This window comes from Amborella trichopoda, chromosome 12, assembly GCF_054954075.1.
Source record: "Amborella trichopoda isolate Santa Cruz 75 chromosome 12, AtrichopodaSantaCruz75HAP2 v2.0, whole genome shotgun sequence".
Taxonomy (NCBI): domain Eukaryota; kingdom Viridiplantae; phylum Streptophyta; class Magnoliopsida; order Amborellales; family Amborellaceae; genus Amborella; species Amborella trichopoda.
In genome coordinates this window covers 27,305,227-27,327,449 of record NC_142347.1, presented here as the reverse complement: position 1 = coordinate 27,327,449, position 22,223 = coordinate 27,305,227, and the positions used below count along the sequence as shown (strand labels likewise).

General features: G+C 33.3%; 1 protein-coding gene across 2 annotated transcripts; it reads right to left on the bottom strand.

Annotated features, from left to right (window-relative positions):
• Positions 1-11,585: 11,585 nt before the first annotated feature.
• LOC18438599 (EPIDERMAL PATTERNING FACTOR-like protein 2) lies at positions 11,586-13,432 on the bottom strand. Of its 2 annotated transcripts, none has more exons than XM_020670044.2 (3): positions 13,258-13,432; positions 12,194-12,234; positions 11,586-12,035 (listed from the first exon to the last, which is right to left on the bottom strand). In XM_020670044.2, exons 1-3 carry the CDS (start codon positions 13,361-13,363, stop codon positions 11,775-11,777), a joined length of 408 nt encoding a protein of 135 aa, XP_020525703.1. In that variant the 5' UTR covers positions 13,364-13,432; the 3' UTR covers positions 11,586-11,774. The 2 variants fall into 2 exon arrangements, with proteins under 2 accessions (XP_020525703.1, XP_006848845.1); XM_006848782.4 differs by lacking the exon at positions 13,258-13,432 and adding an exon at positions 12,308-13,204.
• Positions 13,433-22,223: the final 8,791 nt, after the last annotated feature.

Genomic DNA, 22,223 nt, shown 5'->3' with positions numbered 1-22,223 from the left:
TACTCTTCACTCTACATTAGGATCATTCTGTAGAAATACCATTACAATGATAAGGCCTCATTCTTTCAAATATATTGGATCCTATATTATTTTTGGATTGACGACCAAGCTAAAGCATACAAAGGTTGATAGTGAACTGATGAAAACATGGGGCATTATAAAGAGTAGCCGGAATTAAAATGTAAATTATGCATCGCCTGTTGACATAAATTCCCTGCTGCTACTGTCCCCATATGCCCTTCTGTAAGAGAATAGGAACCGGCGATGCTCCAATTTTTAGAGAGAGAATAGAAGGAAAAAAATAGGGCCTGTTATGTTAGTTAAATAGCAAACAAGATAGATGCGTTTCAAAATACTATAACAATTCACTTCTCAATTAGTGTAACATTGTCACACTAGCCCATGACTCACTACCAAAGAGATTAAAGAAGAACTATCAAGATGAAGATGAGGTGGAAGAAAAATAATTTTTTATCCTATAATGAAAAATGGGGTACACCAAAGCATCACAAACTTGACACAAAGACCCACTTTACCTACCACATACCTCTATTTAAATAGAAGTTCTTACAACCAAATTTGCTATAATAACTACCCATGTACAACAATAAATACTCATTAATAGCAATAACTATTAGCCACCATTAGTTCCATAACTTCTCATTGTACAATTATATATACAGCCTTACTACATCACTCAAAATAAATAGAAAATACACTTTAGTAATTTAACACTCCCTCTTAAAGTGATTTTCTAGAAATGAGATCAAAGTTAGTTCCTTAGTTTGATGCGATCATCTCCCTCACTTCCTCAAATAAAAAATTCAGCCACTTGACAGGCTAAAGATTCTTATGAGGTAACAAGATTCTCAAACCCCACCAAGGATGGTTGAATAACCTACCGTTGAGTAGGAGTAACATAAAGAATATATTCCCTTTTTAACGCATGAATGATGTGCCACTTCATTCGTGCCTCCAAAATGGGTTCTTCTTGATCAAGAAGAAAGATCTCTAACAAAGATGTTTTATCTTTAAGAAGAGTTGAGAAATAGAAAAATCGCCGTAAGTTGAGTTATCTAACTCAACCTGAATCTACCTTCAAAAGAAAACAATCGAAGTCAAAACATTATCATTATCACCCTTGTGGCTCTAATACCATATGGAGAAAGACGGATGCTATATTGTCAGAACAACCCACTTCTCAATTGGTGTAAGAATGCCACACTAGCTCAAGACCTACTACCAAAGAGATAGAAGAAGAACAATCAATATGAGGTGGAAGAAAAATAATTTTTCATTCAAAAATAAAAAATAGGTTACACAAAAGTATTACAAACTTGACAGATAAGACCCAATTCTCCCTCCTCACCCCCCCCCCCCCCCCCCCCGCCCGCCCGCCCCACACACACATCTCTCTTTAAATATAGGTTCTTACAATCAAATTTACTACAATAACTATCCACTTACAATAAATACTCATTTACAATAATAATTACTAACTGCCTTTTAGTTTCATAGCCTCCCATTACACAATTACAAATATCTCGCTACATCGTTTAAAATAAAATAAAAAACAAATTTAATGTGATTTCTAAAAAATACACTATAATAATTTTAATAATAGATGCATGTCAATTAAATCACAATAAGCGTGAGAGAAATATAGGTGGAGGTGGGTAACCTTTGCGAGAAGAAGAGAGAAAAAGTTAAATAGGTGAGTTATGTTTAGACGTCATTTCTAATCTTTTTTGCACACAAAAAACCAAAATTTTTTTATAGAGAAAGCCATCTCTTTTCTCAATCAAATAGAGAATATGAGTGGCTTTTGGAACGAGTTCAATAAATTTTCCAACTAGGTTGAAATGAACTGATGGAATGAAGTTTCTTAGTGAACTTTTTGATAGAAGTTTCTGGCCCAATAGATTGGAGAGAGAGAGATTCAGGGGGTGAATACAAATAAGAGGGCATCTCAAAGAAAATAGAGGCAATGTTGTAAGTTGGGCAATTCAGTAACTACGTCTTATATTTCATATTTGGAGGGTTTATGGGTTTTTGGAGGACCTAAGGGCTTTATGGAATACAGCAGTCAAAAGAGGGGGATTTTCTTTTTATCTTATTATTATTCAAAATGACACATTTTTATGAGTCCTATTACTCGTATTTAGAAATGGATCTCCTCTTCATGATCCATTTTTTGAGATGGATTATCAACCTAATCTTCAAGGTATATATGATATTTGAGATGGAGATCATGAATGCGTCAAAAAACAAATTTTAAAATTTATAAGCGATAATTTTTTGAATGAAAATTTTAAATTATTGATTTTACCCTTTTTTGGAGAGACCATAAATGTAGTCATATGTACCTCGATGCATAAACCATTTCTCCTACTTAAAATTATTCTCTGGAGCCCAAGCTTTGCAAATGAACACTGGGAAAGATATTTCGTCTGAAGCAGTGTTTCATGAAATGGGAACAACCAGGTGAACGGGCCTTTCAAAATTCCAGGCTGGATTGGAGAACTAGCGATCTGGATCAGCAATCAGATTGATTCTCTAGTGTTCGAATCAATACATAAAAATTAAATAATTATTTTAATTTTGAAAAATAAAACCTAAAAAAAAGATAAAATGGGAGGAAATCAAGGGATTCAACCGGTCCTGATTGTCCGGTTTCCTGACAAACTCACCTAGTGGTTTTGGTTTGCGTCAGTCATGACTTAGTATATTGGTTTCAAATTTAGGTTTGCAAACATATTGTAGACAACCCAACCCCCTTGCCCCTCCCACCAAAAAAAATAAAAAAATAAATAATAAAAAAAAAACATTTATTGCTAAATTCTTAATTTCTGGAGACACTATCTTAATACACCATAGGATACACTTATCTGTAGTCCACTCTAAAACCATAGTCTAGCTCTAGAATATCCTTGAGTATTCTATACAGCCCAAATAGCCCATTTTAAGAAACCATAGATTCTTCTAGGAAAACCAAATATCCTCATATTTGAATTTAAGAACCTAAATATTCCCAAAAATTTGTAAAAATATTGAATATCCCATTTAAGAAGCCCGATATCAAAAATTTGTAAAAATATTGAATATCCCATTTTAGAAGCCCGATATTCCAAAAATCCCAAGATAGGCTGATCAATATTACAGAATCCCCCTCTAAGAAGTTTCCTTAAAGAATCCCCCTTTAAGAAGCTTCTACATTAGGAAGTCTCCTTAACCTTAAAAGGAGCAAGCATGCATCGTATCCCTCTAAAAATCTTCAAATTCGATCAGACCACCACCATTAGATTCAGCTCGACGTTTGGATCAAAATTGTTAAGGTTTGGAACTAAGATGGAGTTGCACCACAATATTTGACGCGAGGGGTAGAAGGCCTACACCGAGAAATGTGGCGAGAATTATATCTTATTATTATTTTTCTTTATTTTCTTCAATAAATCCATTTTTTGTTCTCTTTATTTTCTGTTTCGTTTATTTTTTGTGTGTATTTTGAATTTGATTCGGCTGCAAGTTTATGAAAAATAGGTCTTTTTAGGTTGATTTCTCTATAAATCTGAATTTGACGGGACCTACCTTCTATCGACTATTTTAGATAACTAAATTTGCGCACGATCTGAGATGGATCGGACTTCTCTTATTTTGGTCGGTCTCGGGTTCACGTGTGAACACATTGATACCTGAAATAGAACTTTCTTTAGAATCAAAGCAATATAAATAGCATTTATCTCTTTACTCATTAATCCGCTTTCAAAAAATTTAATGACCATCAAAAGCAAATCATCTTTAACCAGGTGCCAAAATCTTTGAACGAATATTAATGAAAACTCATCTCACCCTAGTGATTTATTCCCAAGTAATTCAAAAACTGTGATCTCCAAGTCCTCTTCAGTCACCATCTTTTCCAACTCCATAACAACTTGCTCTGAAAACTTAAATAGAACCCTGCCATTCACACCCGAAAATGAAGCTTACTAGAAAAAGCCATATGAAAGTGATGAACGAACTCATCTTCCCAAGCTGCCTGGTTATTTTAATCAACACCATAACATACAATCCCTGAACTGTCATTTTGCATCCTTCTTGCATTAACAACATAATGAAAAAACTTGATATTAGCATCTTCTACCTTTAGCCACTTAAATCTATGCCTTTTCTTCTAATATATTTCCCCCAATCTAAGGATTCCATGCAAAGAGGTTAATCACCTACATTTTTGCACCCTCGAGCTCCTCTATAATGGAACCTCCAAATTGTACTTCATTTTCAATAGCCTGTAACCTCAACAATGAATCATCAATCTTTCTTGTGATGTAAAACTTGCCCTCCTTTTTCCATTGAATAAACTCGTGTTTAACATTTAAAAGCGTCTTATATATTCTACAACCATACCAATCATGAACAAAGGTATTATTCCAAGTATCTCTTATCGAATTCACCAATTCTCTCTTCCAACCACACAATTTGCATCCTAAAAGCTCATTGCGCTCTAAAATTACTGCCGGTTTTCAAAATTAACATTACAGAGACACCGACACAAGTGGCAGCATCTAAACATACTAGGAGTGTCTAGTACATCATCTGAAAATAGCAAAAAGACACATCTAGTGGTTGTTTGTTTGCTTTCTTTATATTTCTTATCTCTCAATTCTTCATGAACAGACATACAAAAGGACTACTGCACACATCGCCCGCGTAATGGATTCCCCAGCACTGCAAGGATCGCCACTTTTAAAAGGAAAATGAATCAAGGTTTTATGCCAAGGGAAAAAAAAATAAAAAAATTGAAGGTTTGAAGAGCTTTTTTTTTCCTTCGTGACTCTACTTAATGCTAGCATGAAAAGGCAAATAGAACAATTTTTTTAGCTTAATGGAACATAACCAATATTTGACTAAGGTGCAAAAGATTGTGTAGGGCTCATTTCATCAAGTAAAAGAAGTTGCACACGGAGCTAAGTTTTGCTTGCTTTACAAAAAGCTCTCTTCCTCACGTATAAAATTGGTTTTTTTTTTTAAGGACGGGTAAAATTTCCGAAATTATCCTCTAAGCCGTAAGTTCACTAATTTTACCACACGTCTTACTCCATTTTTTTTTTCTTTTTCACTTTTGCCCCTAGTTTGTGGTTTTGAACCTTTTATTTTTTCAATTTATTTTGTTAACATTCATTGGGCAGTCCAATATCCAAAATATCAAACCACCCCATTTGTAAGGCAGTTCAATAATGAATTAGACCGCCCTGGAATTTTTGCCCAGCTTTTCTATGTGGGGTCTGATGTTAAAAGCATGACCACCTAGACTATTTTCTTTTTAATGTTTTAGTAGTCCAATATTCAAACGCTCGGACAGCTAAAATATAAAGAAATATGAACAAGATGATCCAGTGTTTGTAACATCGAACAATCCCATAGACAAACGTAGTGCAAATATGTTGGGTAGTAGTCTAATGTTCCACTTATCATACTACCCTACAAATGGGGCGGGTTCGATATATTAAACATTGGACCACCTCCTGAATGTCAATAGTAAAATAGTAAAATAGAAAAATAAGAATAATCGGAGGTTCGAAGTTTGCAGCATCTAACAAAGGGCAAATTTGGAAAAAGTTAAAATTGGGAGACGTCAGACGTCGTGGTACAATTATCGTACAAATAGATCAAAGCGTAATTTCATTAACTTTACCCAGTCCTTATATAAAAACCTAAAACTTTTCTCTCCAAGCCCTCAATCAGAATTGGGGTTGGCAACAAGCCAAGAGTGGGTCAGGACAGCCCTAGCACTAGTTTGCCTGAGCTCGATCGGACATTACTCACCAGAAGAGGGGCTTAGCTTAGGTAGGCACATGCCTAATAGATTCAAAGGAAAAAATGAGAGAAAAAATAAAAAAAAAAGATAAAAAAGAATCAAGCCGGAGTTGCCCTTCCAGCTACATTTCATGGCCAAAGGCCCTAGATTTTTTTTTAAAAAAAAGCCACCCAACCCCATTGTTAACCCTAATTTACTATAAAAGATTGGGTCATTTTGTCATTAGTAGGGTCGTAGTGTCTATTTAAAGTTTATACTTAATATAATAACATTATCTCCTCCTCCTTGAGATAGCTTTTTAATTTAGATGAGGCTTCTACGAGTTCGCCAACTCATTTACACACATGCAGCCCCTTTCTAAAATTTATTTCAAAGAGATTTTTTAAGTAACTTGTTTTATAGATTCATCATCTAGGCGGCGATCAAAAATATAAAAAATTAATAAAATTTCAAAAATAAAAAATATTTTTTATTGGCATTTTTTGTACACGCGTATGCATTACTTATGTTGCATGGTGTCCATCTTTAGGGTGGAAGTTTGGCAGTCAGCCCCCGCTAACTCACGCTGCACTTTTCTTTTTAATTTTAAAATATTTACGTATTCCGGCTAAATGCTGCACTTTTCCTTTTAATTTTAGAATATCTACGTACATTGGGTTTTTGTCCTGTTATAACGAAATGACCTAAAAATATAATCGTTATAACTTGGAAGGACAGATTCGGAATTTTTTTTATTTTCAAATTTACCCGGTCCAATTTTTCAAACATAACACTCCTTTAATGGCCTAATGGATCACATAGCCAAGGCAGTGAAGATGCCTAGCCCCACTGTGAGAGAGACCTCTGAAATTGCTCGAGTGGACCCAAACAGAAGTTTCGATCAAGAGGACTAGAGAGAAACCCTCTCTCTATAGGACCCGAGGGAAGCTTTTGATCACAAACCACACCATTAAGATTGCCAGAACCTGAAAAACCTTGTGGATGAGCAAGTTGCAAAGGAACAGAGGCAAAAGAATCAGTGCTCTCGAAAACAGAGGATCAATCAAAGCGACAAACTTGCCATGAAGGAGCAGTAGAGAGAGAAGTTAAGGTATTGGCTCTAAGAGAGGCTCTTGAAATCGAACGAAAAGTAGTTGGGGCTGCCCTCAAATTATTTGCTGTTTCCTGATAGTGAACTTTAGAAGACGAATGGCCATTGGGGTCCAGCCTTATGTAGCAAAAGGAGTGGCCTAAACCTTCATCAGAAGAGGGAAGAGGCTCTTCCGGTTTTGGTGCCTGGATTTCAGTGAAACAGGTGCAGAGTTTGTTGCCCATGGAGTTTTCTGGTGACTGTTACTTGCCAGAATTTGGGATCATCGCCAGATTTTAAAGAAAGAGAGACAAAAAACCCACAAAATTTAATAAAATGGATGAAGACCCATGGGCTAAAAAATTTAAACAGTGAGCTGAAGATTGTGTTGTGTTATTGGAATTGGAGAGAAAAAGAGAGAGGCTTGGACCTAGAAGGAGAGTGAGACTTGTTGCAGAGGAAGACCGTAGAGGGGAGGAATTGGCATTTTTACTTTTTAGGTTTTGATTTTTTATTGGTTTGAAGGTGTTTCAATGTATGAAAAATCTGACGGACCGGAAGCAAATTTAAAAAAAATAAAAAAATTTGGAGATCGATCTTTGCAAATATTAACGGCTTATTTTAATAACGAAACAAAAAAATTGTAAATTTCCTTTTAACTTTCCTTTTCCAAAACCATCGGTTAATATTAAAGCATTGTTGCCTATGTTACTTTTACAAATACACGTGCATTTTTAGCGATTGATATTTTCGTGGGGCCAAGAGATATTCTACTCACGTATATACTGTCCATTTACTCTCTCTGAAAAAACCGAGCAATTAGTTTTAGGATCCCAAATTTTGGGAATATAACCTATTCAACTCACAGATTAATCTCATTAAAAAAACTTCTTAATTGCACTATTTAAGCATTTGAAAACAATAATGTCTCCAGATCAAATAGAATATGTCCAAATTTTAAAGGGTGAGATCTAAGTATTAGAAAATGTAGATTTTAATTTATTTTTATTTTTATTTTTATTTTTATTTTTATTTTTTTTTGAAAAAATCACCCTAGTGATATAAGGTGGTTATCAAAATTTCAAAGTGAAAAAAATCTCCTAAGTAGGTCATAACCAATGGAGTAGAACTATACTATGCTCACGAAAAAACTTAGTGTACTAGACTCTTTTTAGGGAGAAACATTACGTAAGCAAAGCCAAAAGATATTCTACTCCATCGGAAGTATACTATCAAACCCCAACTAGAATTAAATTTAGGACCCTAGATTTTGGGGATATAACCTCTTCAACGCATAGATTAATTGTTAATAAAAAAATCATAATTGCACACTCTACACACTTGAAAAAATAATGTCTCATTATTGAAAAGAGACCGTCCAATATTTAGAGGGTGAGATAAACTCCAATTTGGATTTTTTTCTTTTAAGAGTAATCAGTCAACAATTTTTTAATGGCTTACAAAATTTCAAAGAAAAAGTGTTAAATCTATATAAATTTGGATTCAACTTCCATATCAAAAATGGGTATGTGTGTTATAGGGAGCCCGCACGAGAATAGTATGAGTTGGGGGGCTCATAAAAATCACGTCCAATTTTGTTTACAACCCCAAGAAATTTTGGCTAAGGAAATTCCTAGAAACCCTCATTCGTCCTAAGAACCGCATTATGTCTAGTGAGCCATAGTGAACCTACACCCTTAGAAAAGTCCCAAAGTTACCTAAAACCTATCACAATACCCTCAAATAGTCACTTAGACACCCAGCCTAATGAACCCAAAAAAACTAATCTGAACACCGATCGGACACCCAGAAAACTAAAACCAAGACCCCTAAAGTCCTAGCTTTATAGACCCCTCAAAAGTAACTCAAATTTAATTCCAAATTATAGATGAGGTCACAAGCTTTCTAACAGTTCGAAAGTTTTGGCCCCTGGAAAAGTGTTTAGGAAAATGACATTTTAGCCCCCTACACGACTTGACATGTGTTGTGCATTTCCGTGTATTGGCCCTGCGCAACGCCCGGGATGGGCCAAAACGTGTCCTAACCCTATTTCGACTATATTTTCGATCAATTTTCGCATGATTATTTGGTAAAAATCTAAAAAACTTAGCCTAATTCTAATCAAACTAGAAGTAAGATATGATATCAAATTATTTCTACCCTAACCCTAGTCTAAAACAAATAAATACCTTCTCTAAAATCCCAGAAAATATATAGAAAAATACTTAGAAAATCCTTAGGAAAGTTCGTAGATAATTAAGAAATTTCCAAACATTTCACATAAATAGGAAGAACTCTCTAGAAAATTTGAAAAAATCCAAGAAAAATATGAAATTTATCTAAAATACCTAGAAAATAGGAAAAAACTAAAAACCCCTAGAAATTTACAGAAAAACCTCTAGAAAAATACGAAAAAACTCTAGAAAGCCTTAAGCTAGAGATCCTAAGCCTAGATCCTCTCAAAATTCCCCATCTTAAGAACAAACTCTCCTTTATCCAAATCATGACCTTAGAGACATGCTTCATGAAAGCAAGAGAAGACATCAAAAAGTTTAAATCAATCGCTAGTCTTGCTATGGGTATGTGCTCCTTTTTTCTCTTTTATTTTTGTTTGTTTATTTCTTCTTTTATTTTCTATTTTATTTTTCTGATTATTTATTTATTTTTCTTATTTAATTAAATTTTAGAAAGTTTTTAAGATCTAGTTTACAGATTTGGAGCTGATACTACCAGGAGACTTAAAAAAAGATCGGACCTGTATAGATCTATAATATTTTTTAGCTTATAATTTGAGCGACTCCACTCTTTTTACTGATCTCTAAAATTAACTGATTCTGCATGATATTTGAGTTGATCTCTCTATGGGATTGTTGAAAATCCGAGCTTAAAAAAATTTCAAACTTGAAAACATTCTTCTAATTGGGTCTTCTAACCCCGTTAGTAAATGTAAACCATATCCCCGAGTGAGTACAGTCTCATTGCTGCCGGTAAAACAACGTGGTAGTGCATATTTCTTTATTTGTCTTCCTCGTAAACGTGTAGAAAAGTGTTTCGTGAGTCGGCCGAGTCATACTATTGTGCAGTCCGTCTCTGTACAAAATACATTTGACAGGGGTATTTTCGATCCAAAATTTCAAAGTTCAATAACATCAACCATGGCAATGATTTAAGGTTGAAATTCTTTTTTAAAACAATATAAATACTTTTTTTATTCTTTTCTTCACTATCTATTTTAATTTTTAATTTTTTGACATAAAAAGTGTTTGGTAAGTCTCCTTACAAAATATATTTCAAAGATGTTTTTTTTATCCAAAATTTTAGGGTTTGATAATGATCTGAATCTAGAATTTTACTTTTTTAAAAAATATAAATATTAATTTTTGAAGTCCTTTCTTCACACCATCAATTTTAATTTTTATTAGATGTAATTTTTTTTTAACATGCAGAGATGGACGTTAGATAGACAAGAGACAACGTAGGAATAAATGAGTCGGCTTTCTCACCTATTTATTAGAGAAAAAGTTTATATAGAATCCATGCTCTAAAAAATCAAATTTCACTAAAAGAGGTTGTTTTGATATTCAAATTGATCATCTCGACATTTATAGACGTGAGACAAAAAAATGGATTGCATGTTACGAAAATAGTATATTTTGAAACGAATTTTTAGACCATTAATTTTCAAGTTCATGCATATGTTGATCTACAATATTTTTCAAGCTTTAGACTTTATAAATAAATATAAAAAAATATTTTAAAATTATTACAAAAATTTTCAATATTAAAACCCCATTTCTCGACGGCTTTATACAAACCGCACCCATTTAGTAGTTGCATGATTGTGAGAAATGTAATGAGCAGCAGCATTGATGGATACAGAAGGGTGATGGCATTGACAAGACTTATCATCGGCGCATGGCGTGTGCAAAACCCCTAACTAATTTAATAAGACTACCCCACGTTTTGCTCTTAGGTACTACGTTTTCGCCCACATTTCTTCAGGAAATTTCTAAAGTACCCTTCTCTTTTCCGCACTAATGATTAGATTTTAACGCATCAATCTTTTGATAATTCGCATAAACTCCTGAAATCTTTTTTATTTTTACTTTTCTAACTTCTAGGAATGATTGGTGTGAGTGATGAGTTCATTAATGATTTGATTTCTTGGTTTTTTTTTTTTTTCTTTTTTTCGGATTGATGAGGCTCCTTTTTTGCCTCCTAACCCCTCAGGCCTCTGAATAAAGCAGCAAAACGTCAAAGAAGCACAATAAAACACAAAATAAAACAAGTTTCTCTTTACCACAAATCCCCGTCTCTCTCTCTCTCTCTAGTTACAAGTCTCAATCCAAAAAAAAAAACAAAAAGGGAAATGTTTAGATAGAGCCGAGGCTCTAAACAATCAAATTAAAACCTACCTCAAAACTTTCACTAAAAAAAATCGTTTCGATGTTCAAATATCTTCAAATTGATCATCTCAACATCAACATGCATTGAAAATAACGTATTTTGTGATGTAGTTTTGGACAGTCAATTTTCAAGATATGTCAATCTAAACTTTATAAGTACAGATAAAAATATATTTGAAAGCCATCATCAAGATTTTCAGTGTGGAAACCACATTTCTGGACAAGGTGAGCTCTAATTCGATTGTTAAAAGGTAGGCTCTAATTTGATTGTTTAGAGTGTAGGCTCCATACAAACTGCACCCCGAAAAAAATCCTTGTACATATATATGTAAAATTCATCAAATTACACAGGATGAAAGGATGTGATAAATACACAAGAACTATTCTTGTCTCACCAAAAAAAATGGGTCAATAATATCAAGAAAATCAAAAAAATTAGAACCATATCTCCTACTAATCCAATTAGAGAGAGCAATTAGTGGGGCTAGGGATTGAAGATCATGTTCCCACATTTACACTTCCAGTTCATGGGCTTATAGTTTGAGCTATCTTCAAACCTTGAGCTAAATGAAACCAAGGCTGCGTGCCTTCTCCCACTCTTATATTGTGGAAATGCAGGGACCAAGATTGGTTCACAGTGGCCACATAAAATGCACTTCTTCTCGCACCTTGGAGGTCTCGACCCTATCTGAGCCTTCAATCCTCCGGGCACTTGCCTCATATTCCCTCTCTCTACACCACCCATCTGCAAATTACGAATAAACAAGCCACAGGAGTGAGAAAATGTAATATTCCCCAAAGAAAAAATGAGTGAGAAAGAACACCCAATCAGAAATCATAACAAACAGGAGGATTTCGATGTGAGTTTTCATTCATTCACAAATTGGAGTGAGATTTGTGTACCTTGGCATGAGAAATGTCAAGTTTGCTGTTTGTTCTGCTACCTGTAAAACAATGCGAAATTGGATTTAGAGAGAGAATAGGAAGAGAGAGAGTGTGTGGATAAGAGGGAGTTACCTTCAACTGTAACAATTATCTTCACAGTATTTAATACGAGAATGAAATGAATGAGATGAAGTAGATGCCTGCAACTGTGAATCCTGCGAGAATTACCCATTGATTGAAGAAGAAAGAGGAAATGGATAGAGAGAGAGAGATACGGGTTTCCTATGTTGAATGAAACCGTGGGAGATTGATTTCCTTAGCAGTGAATAGGCAAGGGAAAGGAGAGAGAGAGCAGCAATAAATAAGGGGATGAGAGAGAAAGTAGGGGACCCAAAATCTAGAGAGAGGAGGAAAGGAGTCGGTATTTGAATTGAATGCACAATACATATTCGCCTGATGGAACGGACCGGATGGTTGCAGAGGGAGAAAACCCGGATACCAGATGGATCTAGAGCATCGGGTCATGAGCCTTAACAGACGAAAATAACAACTGAAACACGAGACAAGCCGAGAGCACAAATTCCAGAGAGAGAGAAAAGGCATAAAAGCAAGGGAAAGAAGGCACAAATTGCAGTGACCCAAGAATAGTGGTGTGGTGTTTCCCTCTCTTGGGGGAGGCGAACCAGAAGGGACGAGAAATCAGAGGTGGTTAGGTGTTTTCTTGTGTCGGTTGATTTCTTCAATCCCAACCCCACACGCCACCTCTTCACATTTTTTAAGTACCTCCTTGGAGAACATAACCCATCTCTCTCTCTCTTCACCTAATGCACTACCTTACTGCGTCAATGTCTAAAATCTTGCAAAAGGGCAAACAAAAGATACACTGCTCGCATTACACACTGTCTTTAGTGCCTGGTGATTACTTTGAAAAAATGGGGTTAGAAAAAAGATTATTATATGGTAAATCGTTTCATGCGGGCTAGTTCGCCTTTTTACAATTTTTGGTCTAGAGGTATAAAATATCCATCTTTAAAATCAATACAAATTGGTGATCCATCTAAAAGTAAATGGAACTAACTCACCATGATGGTTCTCTAGTTCTTCGTTCTGTACACACATACCACCGCAAGACAATAATTGTTCTCGCTGTTGCAGCAGAGCTGGAGAGGAGTCACTCCTGTATATCATATTCAAGGGGATTAGAAGATAGATGAAGTGGGCAGTTCAAATGTTTTTCAATATAATTATTTTTTTTCATGTTCATGATCCCCATTTTAACGATCATATTTATTGCCAAGTTTGTATTTCTTTAATATGCGGCTGCATAGAAACTGTGTCGTCATAATATAGTTTAATTGGGATCTAGTTTGGGCATAGAAATCGTGTCCTTATAATATAGTTAAATTGGGATCTAGTTTGGCCAACCGAATAAATATGGGTGCATTCCTAATGTTTTACCATGATAGGACTAGGATTGGGCCTGGCCCGGTCCCCAGGGGGATAGTGTTGGGCAAGGCTAGGGTAGGAATGACCCGGCCCTACTTTTGGGCAGCAATATCAAAATAATGGGTGGGAAACTATGCCACAACAAAGTCTTGTGACTCGTAATAAAATACGATGATAATTACAATGATTAATGGGAGTTTCCTGAAAATCTTCATCGGAATATAAACTTCATTTTCAAAGAAACGTGTGTCCGGACTCCGGAGTGTGTCAGAAGCGAGAGGGTGTTAGAGAGAGGAAGATGTACCTAACACGCAATGTCGTTGCTTCATTCTTCACTCGAAATGCTGCGGTTTTAACGAAGGGTGCTGTTTTTATACGGCCTAGGCTTTAAATAATCAAATTAGAGCCTACCTTCAAATCATGAAATATAGTTTTAATATTAAAATTTTTTGTGATAGCTTTAAAATATATTTTTATTTTTATTTATATTTCTTTTGAATGAAAAAAAAAATATATATATATATATAAAGTTTAAAGCTTCAAAAATAATGTAAATCGACTTACGAATGAAAGTTTGATAATCTTAAAAATTAATCGTTCAAAAATATCTTCTGAATATATTATTTTCAAAACTTAAAATCTATTATTTTTTTCATATTCATACATATATATCTTGATATCCAGATGATATATCTATGAACATCTGAAACAACCACTTTTCTTTCTCTTTCCCTCTCTCCCTCCCTTTGGAGGAACTCATCTATGAACATCTGAAACAACCACTTCTCTTTCTCTTTCCCTCTCGCCCTCCGTTTGAAGGAAGGACGGAAGGGACCGTTGTTGTTTGGTGGCAATTAATGAGAAGGGAGTTATAATAATGCAGGTATAGAGAGCGAGAGGGGATGATGATACGTTGGCGTCGTCAACTCTCACATCAGGGGTAGGGAGGGTCCAAAAAAAAGGATGCCTTTTCTGTCCTCAAAATGTCCCAAGCGATACGTAACAACAACGTTTACAATGGTAAGGCATTACAGAAATTTCAGAAATTTATTTGGAAAATGTCTTTTGTGGTTATACTCCGTAAAGTATCACTAATGGGCATAGTTAACAAGTTGGGGACTATCAACAAATCGACTTGCCATAAAATCCGAAAGAAATTATTTTTGGTTTAAAAATTTGGATAAAAAGTTCGATAAAAAATACAAATCGGCAAAAATACTTCATGTAAAGATATCGCCAATGTCTCGGACTAAGCTCAAAAAATCGGATATGTTCAAATGTTAGAAATTTTGAAATTTTAAAAACTAAAAATTATGTCAAAGCCATCAATAACTGATCCATCCATAAAAATTTTACTAGACTAATATGCGTAAGTCAATTAATTTAGATGTCTCATGATTCTCATCCTATCATCCACTATTAAATACAAAATTAACTAGAAATATTCAAAATTGAGCATAAGGCATGGTAGAGTCAAAAAAAAAGTTAAGAGTTCGGGAACATGTAATCCCCAAGTTATGTAGCCATGCATCATGATTTTCCGCCTCTTTGAAAACCTCTTCCGGCAATTAACCAAATTGTTCCAGATTAATTGCATTACACTCTCGAATTTCACTTTCACGAGATGCAGCCATCATCTTCGAATTCACTTGTATTTAAATCAAGTCAGTTAACATAGTTGATATCAATCTATTCCTTTTTTTTGTTTGAGTTGCCTCAAAAGCACTCCAATTTCTTTTGTACGCTGATGAGCTATATGGTTAGTTCAAAATCCGAATGGCAACCATTCGAACCAGTGGAATGCTTTCTTCACATACTTCCCACCAAACTCCTACATAATGAAAAATGTTTAGTCACATACTCAAGATACAAGTAAAAGTGAAATAAAATTTATTTTCTTAAAATACTAAAAAATAAATAATACAAAAAGATACAAAAAATTAATAATCAAGAAGATACTTATGCGGATGAGTTGTTGACAATAATCCCAATGCAACACCATCAAATATATTTGAATCCCGCATATGGTACTCAACAACTCTGAAAAGAATACAATTTTTTGTTTTCCCTGAATCATTTAATTTGAAATCAAGGTAAAGCCAACCTTCACTTCAGGATTATCAAGTTTAACAAACCCACCATACATTAAAGTTGGATTAAAAAATGTGGTAGCAGCATGAATGGGGTTAATGATATTTCCCTTTCGCTTATTTTCAAATATCTTTACCAATTCAAGATACCTAGATTCATTGCCATTACAATTTCTCTTTAGTGCTTCCCTTGCCCTTTCCATTGCTTCATATAAAGATCACATGGTTGGCACCTCACTATCACCCAAACTAAGCACCTTGATAAGAGGCGTTAAGGTAGTGATTGCATCTGTCGCATTATTCTAAAATTTGGAGATTTGAATTATTTTTGTAATTTTTGTACCATTTTTACTCTTACTATAATTCATAACTCTCCACTCAGAGGATGCAATCATCACTCTTAAACCCTCTTTTACTTGTGATATAGATTGAACTATCAAAAAGTTGGTGGAAAATCCGGTTTTACCATTCTTTTTTAATTCCTTTCCATTAGTGTGTTTTCTCATTAAATCTAAAATAATGGTACGCCAATACCTAAAATCCACTATTAACTTAGCATCCTTAAATGTCTTCTAGAAGCAAATTCAACCCATGGGTAGCACACCGTGTTTTATTAATATAAGATAATCTCGATTCTATTAGATCACCAATAAGTACATAATTTGATCCATTATCAGTCACAAGATGAACTATATTTTATGGTCATAACTCCTCAATGACTTGAACAAGAATCTTTTCCAAAAATAATCCAGTTATGCTATGCTCAGATACCTGAAATGCATTTATAAAAATTGATCCTTTTGGACAATATGCAACAACATTGGTTTTCCATATCCAATAAAAGATCTGACATCAAAGTACATCATGATTGAACTCATGACTCTTCTATTGAAGTTACATGTGCATCGACATCTGTCTTAAGTTCTTGTACTAATTTAGTGCGAACAAATAAGTAACTTGGCAATTTGTAACTAGCACCAAAATTGATACATGCATTTATCATATTGACAAATGATTGTGCTTTGATAACATTAAATGTAATATTATTCATAATAAATGCATGAGCAACTTTTTTATCAACAAATCTTTATTTTTCTTAATCAACAATAATGGTAAAGAACTTTGTTGCAAACGCGAACTGGTAGTAGATGTACCTAGGTTTATTGAACATTGATCAATATTTTGAACATATGATGTAATTTTGTGCTTCTTTTTTGGAGGCTTAGAAGATACATCGTGTATCACAGAAACAGCCAAAAGCATATACATCATCAGGTTCTTGATGACAAACTTTTATATCATTCCCTTGTTCTCTTGACAAGTGATATTTGAATCTTGTTATCCCTGCAGAAAAGCTTTCACCGTAAAATTTGCAATACAATTTATGTCATATTTCTTCACAATAATCCCAAAATGGATCTTTTAACCTAACCATTGTATCTTCTTTCTTGTTTTTTAATAAAAAAAAAAAATATATAGAATATATATGTACACATTAGGGGTTCATGGTCTTTATAAAAAATAAAATAATAAGTTCATGATAAATGCACCATATGAATTTCTTCATTAAATGTTTTAACAAACATCACACCTACTTAGTATATACCAAAAAAAATATAGCATATAATTTTCACATTAAATACTTTAACAAAGATCACACCTATATACTTTAACAAAGATCACATCTACTTAAATACATACCAAAAAAAGTACACCATACAATTTTCACATTAAATACTTCAACAAATATCAAATTTAATTAAATAAATACTAAAAAATACACCATATAACTTTTCTCATTAATTTCTTTAGCAAATATTACACCTACTTAGTACATACCAAAAAACAGACAAATTTTTTTTTATCATTAAATATTTTAACTATGGTATAGTCAATTTATAACTATGGTTAACGGTTAGGGTTTATACTTTATATACATAGTTCCAATGGTTTAAAAAGCGAATCGGTGACCCGAATTGGGCATCTCAAAAACAGATCCGGATCAGGAATCGGCTGAATCGGTCGGATTAAAGCTTCAAAAAAATCTAAAAAAAATATTAAAATTCATTATAAATGTTGTTTTTTAGGAATCCAATAGAAAATGAGGGTACTACATTATTAACTTTCAGTTTTTTTATCAATTTGTGAATATTGAGATACTCTTTCCTTGTATAAACTTATTTTAACTATTAAATTTGCATCACATAAAAGAAAAATCATGGATAAAATATATAATTATATATGGACTATTATAAAGAGTAGACTAATCAATAAAAGAATGGTCATTAAAATCTCGTTTTGGCGAAAAGCCCTAATCCGTTAAAAAAACCCAAACTATTACAGCCTAACTAACTATAATCCAAAATTATTACAACCTCACTAATTATAATATTATATACTGAAATTATAATTATTAGTTTATATTTTATAATTATTTTATTATACAAATTAAAAAAAATTTCTAATATTATCTAAATTTAAAATGTATTATTGAAAACTTTAAGAAAAGTAGTACATTACATGATTTATAATGTAAAAATTCATAAATAAAATAAAAGATTTGGTTCTCAATGTAAAAATTAATAAAATGCGTACAAATTTTGGAAATAACACTTCAATTTTTCAAAAATTTATTTGTTTAGGTTTCTATAATAAATTTAGTAAAAGAGATTGTTAGTAGAAAGATGGAGATTTCAAATAGAATAAACTTTTTATTTTTATTTTTATTTTTTTATACTTTTCATATTATTTACAAAAATAATTATACCACTATATACAACAAAAATTAACTGTTATATAAAAAATTAATTTTTTATTTTTCATTTTTTTATGCCTTTTATATTATTTACAAAAATATTTATATTTATACCAACCACTATATATACAACAAAAATGTAACACATGCCCAAGGAGATTCAAACTTGGAACATCAAGTAAAAAACAAAAATCATAACCACCAAGCCATCTAACTACATATGATTATAAATTGCTGATTAATAGACTATATTTACATTTCGTTTTCATTTAATGATGTTTGAAAATTATCCCACATCGAAAGATGAGTATTCAACTTTGGTATATAAATACCTATGTAATATGAGCCATGTGTGCAAAAATATTAGGGCAACCTCACACGTGCGCTTGAATACACGTGTGCACGCGTGAGTGTGGGTGGGGCATGCTCACACGTGCGCTCGGACACACGTGTGCACGTGTGAGTGTGTGTGGGGCACACTCGCACATGCGCTCAGACACACATGTGCACGCGTGAGTGTGTGTGGGGCATGCTCGCACGTGCGCTCGGACACACACGTGTGCACGTGTGAGTGTGCGTGGGGCACGCTCGCACATGCGCTCGGACACACGTGTGCACGTGTGAGTGTGTTAGGGCAAGCTCGCACGTGCGTGTCATGTGTTACGTGTGTGAACCGGGCTGAACCGGATAGAATTGGATGGGAACCGACGGTTCTACTCTAGAATTGGGCGGTTCTCGGTTTTGTGCTGGAACCGGCACGGGCTGTGCTGGAACCGGCACGTGCTGTGCCGGTTCTCGAGTCGAACCGAGCGAGTCCGGTTCGACTCGCCGTTTTTTAAAACACTGCATAGTTCAATTGAAAAGCATTTGGGTTATCTATTTCTAGAGAGAGAAACAGACCAGGAAGACTCAAAGCCGGCGGTTCTAGAGAGAGAAACAAGGCTCCTTTCATTTTCTTGGGTTTTCCTATATAATTTTCTGGGTTTTCCTCTATAATTTGCAAGATTCAAAGGTTGTGGCTCTAGAGAGAGAAACATGGCTCGTTTCATTTTCTTGGGTTTTCCTCTATAGTTTCTTCGGTTTTTCTTTGTAATTTGCAATTGCAAGAGCAAGTAGATTCATAGTTTGTGGTTCAATAAGGGATAAGTACCGGAGATCATTCAAGAATTTGGAAGTAATTAACGTTGAGCCTTGTGACTGGAGCTCCCGGCCTTCCACCAGGACGCTTTCCAGCTATGAACCTAAAATTGATCATCGTTCGCAAGTATTTTGGTGCCCAAAAATTGACAATCGTTCGGGTGACGGTCCTGATTGGGATTTGCCAAGTGAGATGACCTGTACCCAATGATTAAAAAAACGTCGAGTCAAATCGGACTCGCCCGGTGTGATTCGAAAATTGACAGGAGACGTCTCGAATCGTTCAAAAAATCGGGAATCGCCCGGTTCTAGAGAGAACCGGGCGATTATGTACAGTTACTCGCCGATTCACTGTACGGACTCAGCGAGTCCCGTGAAGAACACGGGCTGCACAGTGTTCTTCACGGGATTCTTCAAAATTTGTCATTTTTTTAACATTTTTCTTGTTTGTTTTGACATGTGATCTAATATGCTGGCTTTAAATAGCTTTATTCAGCTTTTTCACGGATTAAATGGTTGAGAAATTTTGTGTTTTTGGATCACGAAAGTTGCATTTTTAGGGTTTCCGCCTTTCCTTGTGTTTCATGCCAAATAGGGCATGAATCTGTCAAAATTTGTCGGCATTTTGATCGTAAAGTTGTTCATCAAAACCTTATGTTACGAATTTGTGATAATCGTTGAGAAAAATAAAGTTATTTGGAGAATGAAGGCTCGGGTTCACAAAACCAGGTAAGAAATTTGGGTTTTTTTTTTTTCCCCTCATATGATTAATTTCACTGCATATTTTGAAGATAATGAGTTCAATTTGCAGGGTTTTTAATATTTATTGTGTCTATTATGATTTAACATATTCAATTTTATTTAATTTGGTCAATTACAGCATGAATTTTTAGATGAACACAGTGATGTCTGTGGAAAAAAATTTCTGCTGTTTTTTTTTTTTTTTTCTGCCTTTCGATTTTTGTTCATGATATATTACAAATAATGTGTTAGATTTCTAGCGTTTTTAATCGTTATAGTGTTGTTTAGAATTAGATATATTCAATTTGATCTGATTTATTCAATTTGAGCTTCATTTTTTAGATTCAATGACTGTTGTCTGTGAATAAAAGAACTGCGTTTTTTTTTTTTGCTCAATTTAATCGATTTGATTTGATTTATTGATGATAATGTGTTCAAAATTTAGGGTTTTGATTCCTTATATTATTGTTTATCAGAAAATGTACTCAATTGGATGTAATTTATTCGCTTAGAGATGGATTTTTGAGTTAAAATAGCTTATGTAAGATGGCTCTGTGAAAAACAGATTTTTTTTTTTTTTTTTTTTTTTGTAATCCATGATTGAATTGTTTTTTTTTTTTTTTTAATCCATGATAAATTTTTTTGTTTTTTTTTTTTTTTTTTGTAACCCATGATAGAATTTTTTGTAATCCATGATCGAATTTTTTGTAATCCATGATCGAAATGTTTGTTTTTTTTTTTTGTAATCCATGATCGAATTTTTTGTTTTTTGTGTGTTTTGTAACCCATGATAGAGTTTTTTGTAATCCATGATCGAATTTTTTGTAATCCATGATCGAATTGTTTTTTTCTTTTTTTGTAATCCATGATCGAATTTTTTGTTTTTTTTTTATTTTTTTTTGTTTTTGTAATCCATGATCGAATTTTATGTAATCCATGATCGAATTTTTGTAGTCCATGATCGAATTTTTTGTAATCCATGATCAAATTTTTTTGTAAACCATGATTGAAGTTTTTGAAAATTTGTGATTTTTTTTTTTAATCCATGATCGAATTTTTTTTTCTAATCCATGATCGAATTTTTTGAAAATTTGTGATTTTTTTTTTTAATCCATGATCGAATTTTTTTAAAATTTGTGATTTTTTTTTTTTAATCCATGATCGAATTTTTTTTAAATTTGTGATTTTTTTTTTTTAATCCATTATCGATTTTTTTGAAAATTTGTGATTTTTTTTTTTTAATCCATGATCGAATTTTTTTTGGTAATCAATGATCGAATCTTTTGAAAATTTGTGATTTTTTTTTTTAATCCATGATTGAATTTTTTGAAAATTTGTGATTTGTTTTTTTAATCCATGATCAAATTTTTTGAAAATTTGCTGCGTTTTTTTTTTATTATTACTTTCATCCATGATCGAATTTTTTGAAAAATGATGATTTTCTGAAAAGATGTGAAAATCGTGATAAGGTTTGATTATCGTGATGTATTAAACCCAATTTTTAATTTTTATTGTTTGAGTTCGCTGTACTTTTTTTTTTTTTTTTTTTTTTTTTCCATGATCCAATTTTTTGAAAGATGATGATTTTCCGAAAAGATGTGAAAATCGTGACAAGGTTTTAATTATCATGAGGTATTAAACCATATTTAAAATTTTTATTGTTAAAGTTTTTGTTGAAAAAATTGTATGTTGATAGATTATTTATGCAAAAAAATGCATGTTATTATATTTTTAATGCAAAACTGTATTTTTTTAATCTGTTGTTAATGCATTTTTTAGTTGGAATGACTGATGTTAGGTGGCTTTATGAAGAATTGTTTTTATTATTAATTTTTTAATGCAAAAAATGTATGTTCTTGATAATTGAGTTGTAGCCATG

Excerpts from the sequence above, each read along its gene's own strand:
- LOC18438599 (XM_020670044.2), bottom strand. The coding sequence starts at position 13,363 with ATGATATACAGGAGTGACTCCTCTCCAGCTCTGCTGCAACAGCGAGAA. Across the intron at positions 12,235-13,257 it reads AGAACTAGAGAACCATCATG|GTAGCAGAACAAACAGCAAA; the intron begins GTGAGTTAGTTC and ends ATTGTTTTACAG. Across the intron at positions 12,036-12,193 it reads TTGACATTTCTCATGCCAAG|ATGGGTGGTGTAGAGAGAGG; the intron begins GTACACAAATCT and ends CGTAATTTGCAG.